At 34.7% G+C, this 9,689-nt stretch overlaps 1 protein-coding gene across 2 annotated transcripts; it reads left to right on the top strand.

Annotated features, from left to right (window-relative positions):
- Nucleotides 1-5,391: 5,391 nt before the first annotated feature.
- Nucleotides 5,392-9,504, top strand: LOC102607967 (hypothetical protein). Of its 2 annotated transcripts, XR_371396.4 has the most exons (3): nt 5,392-6,919; nt 7,911-7,979; nt 8,938-9,504. XR_371396.4 is itself a non-coding variant. In XM_006485419.4 (2 exons), the coding sequence occupies exon 1, from the start codon at nt 5,826-5,828 to the stop codon at nt 6,900-6,902; it is 1,077 nt and encodes a 358-aa protein (XP_006485482.1). In that variant the 5' UTR covers nt 5,394-5,825; the 3' UTR covers nt 6,903-6,919; nt 8,938-9,504. The 2 variants fall into 2 exon arrangements, 1 of the variants encoding a protein (XP_006485482.1); XM_006485419.4 differs by lacking the exon at nt 7,911-7,979 and having other exon boundaries at nt 5,394-6,919.
- Nucleotides 9,505-9,689: the final 185 nt, after the last annotated feature.

Here is a 9,689-nt window from a genome sequence, read left to right as displayed (position 1 = left end):
ATTACAGAAAATGGATCCCAAAATTGGATTCAGAGATATCAAATTAGGGGGGGGAGGCCCCATTTTTATAGATACATGGAGTAAATCATGGCCATCGGATTAAAAACAGTTTGGACGCTCAGGATTGCGCCACGTCATCAGTCAACAGTCCACGGTTTGACCACGCGGATGAACAGTAACACGGTTTGACCCGACTTTGAACAGTAACGCGGTTTGACCCGGATGAACAGTAACGCGGTTTGGTTGAAAATAATCCTGTGTGATGCATGCACCGTACGCGAGATTTTTCGTCCACTAATATGCTGCCACGTCACCATCAACAGTACATAAGAATTTTAGTCCAACAGGATCGTGACACCTCATCAGTCAATGCCATATCATCGGTCAATGCCACGTCATTATCCGTCTATGTGAACAGTGTCGTGAACAGTAACGTAGACAGTACCGTACGCGTGAATAGTACCGTACATGTGAATAGTGTCGTTTTTCCTTTTATGCTCCTCCTAAGGTTTTTGACCGTCCTGAGTTCAAAAGTGATGTCCGTTTTGCCGTCTGATTTCTCCTTTATTGTGAAATGACTATAATGCCCCTAAAATACATAAAATACTTAATTAAAATAAAACACATGTAATTAAATCACAAGAAGGTTAAATACATAAAAGTAAGGGTTGTTAGTAAGACTTGAAATGTAAAATGACGGTTTTCTCCTTTATAAATATGCATTTTCTAACACTCAACACCCTCTACCTTCAAACCAATTGCCAGACCAAATTTACCAGCTGATGCAGTAATTGCTGAGTTAATCGATGTTGAGCATTGCTGGAATGAGAGGCTGATTTACAGTGTTTTTGACAAAATGGATGCGGCAGCAATTGTTCGAATCCCACTCCCTAGAAGACCAATGAAGGATGAAGTCATTTGGCATTATGATAAGAGAGGTCAATTCTCAGTCAAGAGTGGTTATCAGATTGCTTTGACCATGAAACTTCCAGCCACTCCATCAAGTTCAAAAAATTCCAAGAGTCAATGGAAGTTTATCTGGTTGCTTACTCTGCCTGAGAAGATAAGAATTTTTGTGTGGAGGGTTGCTAAGAACATTCTTCCATTAGCTGAAAATATGTGGAAGAGGAAGATTATTCAGGAACCTTTGTGTCAGCTCTGTAAGAATGGAATGGAGACTATTTTTCATGCTCTAGTTGGCTGCAAGGCTGCTAAGAAAATCTGGAAGACGACCAGATTTGCAGAGGATTTGAAAGGTAGCAGTGATCAAGATATTCTGAGTTTTTTGTTGGTTTTAAATTCAAAGAGAAGCAAAGCTGATATGGAGCATCTGGTGGGGATCCTTTGGATGATATAGAATGCTAGGAATAGCTGGCTTTTTAAAGGAAAAAAAGATACTTCTCAAATCCTTGTTTCCAAGGTTGAAGCTGTGATGGAAGCTTACCAAAGAACCCAAAAACCAGCAGCTGCTCATATTGGCAATCAGCAAAGGTTGATCTGCAAGGTTTGGAATCCTCCCCAACGAGGGTTCTTCAAAGTCAACGTGGATGCCGCTACCAACTCAGAGAAGCAGTTCTCAGGCCTAGGGGCTGTAATTCGAGATGAGAATGGGAATGTGATTGCAGCTGCTATTAAGGTATCAAGATTCTATGGGGAAGCTGCTTATGCAGAAGCAGAAGCCATCGATTGGGGCCTACAAATTGCTGATCGAGCAAGCTTAAGCTCGCTGGTGGTGGAATCAGATGCTCAAGAAGTTGTTCAGCTGGTAAACAACAACAAGGGCTGTAGATCCGAGATATATTGGATTATTTCAGAGGTGCAAAGCTTGCTGAAAATTTTTGACTCTATAAGTGTTCAATATACTCATAGATCATGTAATGTTTTAGCCCACTCTCTAGCAAAACTAGCTTTAGAGAGACTTGAAACTATTGTGTGGATGGGTTCATTCCCTCCTCATTTGCTGTACTTATTTTCTTATGTGAAATGAAGGCATTTTCCTTTTAAAAAAAAAAAAAGTACCTACCTCATAGTCTTAGGTTCCGAGATATCTCAACAACATTCATTAATAATACAAATTTCATTCGATTGAAATGGAACATAACATTATCACATTCTATATTGTTCAATTCAATTTCATTTATTTAAAGAAATGAGTGGTGTCATCATTCAATTAAAATTAAATTAAAAAAATTTATTTTTTGCATATTTTTCTTAGCCCAACTCTTGTGTCTTGATGAAGCTGAAGCGTGTCATGCTGCTGTACGAACGTGTGTCATACTTCAATAGCTTGATACGCTGGACATTTTCATTCGAGAATTTAACTCCTATGAGAACGTTTTTCAATTTGGTTGTAACTCGAAAGTTCGAAATGATGCGGTCTTCTTAGGAAATTCGCATAGCAAAACTATCAAATTCTACTACCTCAAAATCGGGTTAGCCCCGTACATTTTTGTCAAAGTTAGATTGGACCCGAGTTTTTTTTTTCATCATATCTGCTTTGTTGTAATAGAGTTTGTATTCCTTCGTTGATAAAAATGTTCTTGTTTAAAAAAAAAATACTGTTGTGAATTTAATTTGGAAAGTATCCAAATATTTATGCAAGTAATATTTGATAATTATCAATAATTAAATGATAAGAAGTTAAATGGAGCAAGATGATAATGGACTGCCAAATGACTGCCAAATATCTAATCCAAACTTTATGCTGTCGGTTTCACGTTAGTGATGCGAATGAATATTGCGGAGAAATTGCCGCCCGTTATAAACTAAGCTTGCATCGTTGAAAGTGTTGACAAATGGAAAGAATTTGTTCGTTGATCAACATAAAGTGTGTGACGCACCATTTGCATTAATAGGTGTAGAAACACTCGACACAACCAAGCTATCTTCACAACGGAAACCGCTTTTATCCCAAGAGCCGTCAAGCTGAGGCTAACGATGCAAGGGCAAAAACTAGTCTTTTTTTAAAACACAAATGACTCATAATCGTATATTAAATTTATTTTCCGTTAGGACTTCGTGTTTTTAACTCTCCACCTAAAGGGGTACTCTAATTTATGTCCCAAGACACTTATGGGGTAGTATATTCCCGCCTTGTTAGTTCTTAGCTCTGATAAGAGCCCCTCTTAAGCCAAAAAAAAAAAAAATTTATTTTTTAATTTTTTATTACTAAATTGCCTCTAAATTAAATTATAATTTTAGACAAGAAATTATAATTGGATGGAGTTCGAGAAATTACAATTGAATGAATTCTTCTATTCCAGTTTCAAAAGTAGAATAACGGCGGAGAGATTTATATAAAATCCCTCAAACCCAAAATTGTCTCTTCAATTATAAGATCTTACCATCAAACAAATGTTTTGAGATGTTTTTTTAGAAATTTACAGAAGCATGCTTATGCAGCATCATCATCAATTATTGAAGAAGTATTAACGATTTCTTTAAAATAAAACAAAATTATACCATATTGCCAACACATATATTTGCAGTGGATTCACAGTACACATATATACCAAATTGTCAGTTTGTTGAGTGATTGAATTTGTTATTTAGTATTATTCAAATACATGTACATTTAAGCCAATGGGCTATGCACTTAAGCTAGATTTGAGTCCCAACAATGGGACTCGATTTGCCTCCTAATGAAATTGGATAGGAGCTCTACTTGTCAACTTTGTTATTTGAGATAGATTAGAAATTCTTCCAGTATTGAGTGAGAGTCAAACTTCAAGCTGTGCCATAATAAAATTATTATAAGAAAGTCTAGATAATTTTTTATTGTAAATAACAGTTGAACTCTGATTGTAATATATCAATATATAAAAAAAGACACGTATATTTGATTATATGTTGACTTTTTTTTTTTAAGAAGCATTCAATGATAAAAAGTTATGAGATTTTTGTTGGCGAATAGAAATAAAATTGGAGTAAGGTATTGAGAATTTGAGCAAACTCATAAAATTAGAAAAACTGGATAGATGAAAGCTGGAAAAAAATATAACAAAAATATTAGAAAGCTTATATTAATATTTTAGTGAGTTTATAGAGTAAAATATAAATTTTTAATTTTAAAAATAAATTTATTGAATATTTTAATAAGTTCAAATAACCCACACATTAACAAATTAAAATGGATAATATGTCCTTGCCACCTAAATCGGGTAGCCATTGGGCTTCTTGCCCATGACACATGACCTGCAAAAAACTGTATGGATTTCAATCCAAGCCGTATTTTGGGATTTTATTTCTCTTCGAAACTTTAAAGCCGTGCAGTGGTAGTTATCTTTGATTAGAGTAGGCTTTCTTTTAATGTAAAGATAGAAATCTGAGCTACACTATAATTAGGTGGGATGGTTGTCTCTTCTATTAATGTGAATGAAATTATTTTTTGTTAACGTGCAAGGGGAAATTTGAGCTCTGTCATAATAGACTTAGTGCATATTTAGTATGATTTATTTAATAATTATTAGAGTTTATTTAATTTCATAAGTTTTTATCATAATTTTTGTTTGTTATTGCAATTTAAATAAAATATTTTATTTTTATTAGTAAAAGTTTAAATTTTAGATTTTTAAAAGTAAAGGTTGAATTTTTTTTTAATGATCAAATATATGAAATATTTCCTACTTATTTGATAATTTTATTTTATTTTTTTCATAACATAACTTTAAAAAACTTACTTATTAACAAACAAACAACTAAATTTTTTAAAATAAAAGTTATACTAACAAAAATTTTATTTAAATAATCTCTATTTAAAAAGTTATAGCAAACAAAGTTTTAATTTATATTATCTACAGATTTTTAATTATAAATACCATTAAAATTTTTATAGGGATTTTGCTGACTTACAGTTATTGCAAAATATGGAAAATTTGTGCAAAGACGGTGAGATTCATTATAAGCTCTTTTTATAGTAATATACATGTCAATGATTAAAAAAGAAAAAATCTAACGCGTGTAACCAGACAAATTTATGTTAAAAAAATAATATATAATTTGAATCGCTTAGAGAATATAAAAGCTTTTAATGCCCACGGGTATCGGCGTCGAGCGTTGATGCTCTCTGTAGAAGATATTTTATTTATGTGTGAGTATGTTGTCGGTACATGACTACATTCTATCTTATTGTTATACCAACGCACCAACATCTGCTGTAAATAAAAAAATAAAAAAATAAAAAAAACACTCACACCCCAAAATCATTTTATTGAAGCCGTATGCTTTCCAGACCTAAGAAACAAAACAAAAGGTGTAATAACGAACGAAACAAATTGTTAAGTGTGTATAAAACGCGTGTTACACTCTTGAAGTCCCGTGATAAAGACCACTTGTTGTTACTTGTTAGCATATGCCGGGACACTCATAAAATGGCATCCAAGTTAGAGCTTCGGTTGCACCCACTATTTTCTTCCAATAAAAAGCTAACGGGTTCTTTTATGGCAAGAGAAACGCCACATGAACCAAAAAGAAACCAAATTCTTCATTACTATAATACCCTCGGGCATTAAATTAGTATTCTTCTGTTTTGGAAAAAGAAATATTTTTCTCCTTTTGAGGGCATTTTAGTCAAATTGACAGTGATAATAAACATGAAAAAAGAAGGTGAATGTTAAATATCAGCATCGACATCAGTGTCCCCTCCACTTTAGATTGTACTGTCTCTTCGCCCTCCGAATCCGTTTAATCAAACAAATACACTGTACAGAGTGCGAAAGTCTTTTATTTTCTTTCCTTTCCTTTCACACACACTTGGTTTCTTTACTCTCTCACTGTCTCTCGCTATCGTCTCATCAATCCAATCCTAAGCTTTTGCAACGGCGGCAATGCCGTCATCTCCGTATTTCTACTCATTCGCTCTGTTCATTTCCCTATCTCTCCTCTTCTTCTTGTACGGTCCCCATATCCTCCCCCTCAAACACCCGCCGACCTCGCACATTTCCATCGCCGACGACCTCGACGACCTCTCTCTCTTCCGCAACGCCACTCTCTCGGCGTCCTCCTCACGCGCCTCCTCTTCCAAAGTCTCCCATCTCTCCTTCTCAAACGCTAGGCCCAAAATTGCCTTCCTCTTCCTCACAAACTCCGATCTCGTCTTCGCCCCCGTCTGGTCCCAATTCTTCTCCGGCAACGAACGCCTCTACAACATCTACGTCCACGCCGATCCCTCCGCCAAGCTCTCGGACACTCACAAGCTCTTCCAAAACCGGTTCATACCGGCCAAGAGAACCGAGCGCGCGTCGCCCACACTCATCTCCGCCGCGCGTAGGCTCATGGCCAACGCCATCCTCGACGATCCATTGAATCTGTACTTCGCACTCGTCTCCCAATCTTGCATTCCCCTCCACTCTTTCAGATTCGTCTACCGCTCCCTCTTCGGGAACTCGATCAGAGTCCTGAACGCCTTCTCGACGCAATCCAAGCACAAGAGCTTCATCGAGATCCTCTCGCGAGATCCGAACCTCGCCGAGCGGTACGCCGCGCGTGGCCAGTACGTGATGCTGCCGGAGGTACCGTTCGAGAAGTTCAGAGTCGGATCTCAGTTTTTCATCCTGGCGAAACGACACGCGTTGCTCGTGCTTAAGGATCGGAAGCTGTGGAAGAAATTTAAGCTCCCGTGTCTGAATATTCATTCGTGTTATCCCGAGGAGCATTACTTTCCGACATTACTGTCGATGAAGGATCCAGAAGGTTGCAGTCATTATACGCTGACGAGAGTGAACTGGACTGACAGCGTCGACGGCCATCCTCATACTTACGACACCGGCGAGATCTCGCCAGCGCTTATTCACACGCTGAGGCAATCCAATTCGAGATACTCTTATTTTTTTGCCAGGAAGTTCTCTCCGGATTGCATAAAGCCATTGATGAAGATTGCATCTAAAGTTATTTTCAGAGATTGAATTGACACCATTTCTAGGTAAGCTCATTATTACTGCCATTTTTTAAAAAAATTAATTCATAACTAAATTAATTGCTTTTTAGTCAGCTTTTTAGTTGAGCTAATTAGTGTGAATAGATATCCCACTTTTTAATAATCGAATTTTTCACTTTTTTTTTTTAAAAAAAAATTAAATTGAAATGATTTTTTATGAGGTTATTATTTGTGATGTTTAAGGTTCGAGGATATTATAATACCTGAAAATCCGTATCTTTCAATTTAATTAATCGGGTTGAGGCTGTTTTGGTAGCTAGTTGAGGAATTATTATTATTATTATTATTATTATTATTTGGCTCCTTGCTGGTTGTTGTAACTGTATGCAAATTCTAGATTTCTTTACTTCTCTAATTGTTTGTCGATACTTCACATGTCAAATGTACATTTGACCGAAACAATAGGATAATATAAGTTATTTTTCCTAATTTATGTTTAGTAACATATAACGTCATACTTGAAATATTTTATATTAATTAGTGATAAAAATAATGTTTTTTGTTAATAATAAATGTTACTAATATAATATTATATGTCAAAAATATGACGTAATAGGGTACTAAAAATTTTTAGACTCGTAATGGGTAAACGCTTTTGGTTAAAAATAGTTTTTTTTTAATCACATTTGAATGTTAGTAATATAATAATATCGCAGGAAATGATATTTAAGTGAAAGTATGACAAAACGACAATAAAATTTTTTGTCTTTTTATGAATTTAGAGAATTTTTTTAAATAAAATTATTAAAACGAAAATTCTAAATTCATGAAAGGGTAAAATTTTTTGTTTCCATCTTAGCATGCTTTTGTTTAATATCATTAACACAATATTATATGTTACAAATAAGCCATGTTTTTCATTAGGCTAATGTTAACTTACAGCCTTCTCACGTAAATAGTGAATGGTGTGGGTCTATTCACTATTTATATGAGAGATACATGCATACAACTTAAGGGATCCTTTTCATTATTACAGGGACGATGAGCTAACAACCAACACAGGAATACAGGATGACCTTAGCTTTGTTCTAATCTTGTGGACTAGGTAATGCGATGCCTTGTCATTTGTTTGAAAACATTAATTGCTAAAGCTTTTAGATTTAGGTCAAAAGGAATTACCCTATTGTAAAAGTATGAAAAGAGCTGGGCCACCTATGCTTAGATTAGGCATAGCTTTTTGGACGGGCACCTTGTTTTTGTGGTCCAAATTGTCAAAATGATGCGACTAGCTGGTCCATTTTGATGCTTTGGATCCATTTCTCTGCAATTTGCGAGTCCCACCAATTAGTTTTAGTTCCAAAGGATCTTGTTTGTAAGTGCATTTCTAGGATACAGCTATTATGATAATCACTTTTACAGTTTATATGAGTTACAACTCCTCTCACTTTCTGTTACAAATTTTAAATTTTTTCTAATAAATTTTAAGATAATTTTTGTTATAGATTCCAACTTCAACTTATGCAATAAAAACTTTAGAATTTGTAACAAAAATGTTTAGGATGTTTAACAAAAGAATTTGAGACGAGTAATGAAAAGTGGAAGTGACTGTACTGCACGTTTGTTGTATGGTTGTATAAACTGTGTTTCGAAAGCATTTTTATAAAACTGTGCGGTAAGTGTTTTTGTAGAAAACTTATTAATTAAAGTGTTTTCTACAAAAATGCTTCAGTTGCTTATGTTTTACTTTCAGTTTTATCTTATATATAATTAAATTAGGGAATCAATCTAGATATTACTGATATGTTGGGAAAGATTAACCTGAAGATAAAGGAACCTTATATTATTGTCAAATAAATACTGAAAACATCAGAATAGAATATTAAACAATAGCGTGTTATGAATGGCATATTAATAGGGATATTAAAATCGGGAATCTCGCGCAAAATGATGAAGAAGAGAAAGATTAGGGGATGTATAATGAAACATTAAACATTAAACTACTGGTGACACAAAAGTGCCATCACTAGTTATATGGCTCTGACAAAATTTATTTTTATTTTCAGGAATGCTAAAGAATGGAGGGAGTTTGTGTGTGGTGGGGGGAATAAGGTCCTTTCACAGCCTGCTTCTTCTTGTGTACAGTGGTAGTATTGTAGTTTGTGTTGCTTTTTTCCTTTTCCCCTTCAATTTTCCTTTTTCTTCTTGTTAAATGAAAATGGATGGTGGAGCTTAGAGTGGAGTGTTAAAAGAGCAATGCTAAGGCAAAGGCCCATTGCCTTTTTCTCTTATTCTCTCTCTCTCTCTCTCTCTCTCTCTCTCTCTCTCTCTCTCTCTCACTTTTTTCTTTTTTTCCCCTAATCAATCTCCCATTTGCTCCTCCACCAAATCCTTTGTATATGTTTTACATAATATTATTAAATATAATCCAATTAAAGTTGGAAAATGCAATGCGTCGCCATGTATTTTCTGTGGTATTAGGCTCTTCTCTTCGTTATCTGAGTCAATTCTTGGATCATCAGTGCCTTTTTTACTTTTTGGTCCGCGCTTGTCTCATCATGGAGAGTACGGAGTCCAAGTTTTTGTACGAAATTTTTCCTCCGTGAATATATTTATATATTATTGTGAGGTAATCCTTTTGTATATTTATTTATAATCTTGCTATAATGATATTGATTCCCTTGATAATAATATAATCGTTTGTGTATGAAGACTATTTGATTTAATTACTTGTGAAAATTATTTCTAGTAATTACATTCGAGTATTATACAAAACATATATACATCATGGTTGTTTTAGCCTAAAGTCAATCCTTAA

This window comes from Citrus sinensis, chromosome 4, assembly GCF_022201045.2.
Source record: "Citrus sinensis cultivar Valencia sweet orange chromosome 4, DVS_A1.0, whole genome shotgun sequence".
In the NCBI taxonomy this organism is placed as follows: domain Eukaryota; kingdom Viridiplantae; phylum Streptophyta; class Magnoliopsida; order Sapindales; family Rutaceae; genus Citrus; species Citrus sinensis.
Note: the sequence above shows the minus strand (reverse complement) of the source record. Positions and strands in the feature narration are given on the sequence as shown.

Excerpts from the sequence above, each read along its gene's own strand:
- LOC102607967 (XM_006485419.4), top strand. The coding sequence starts at position 5,826 with ATGCCGTCATCTCCGTATTTCTACTCATTCGCTCTGTTCATTTCCCTA.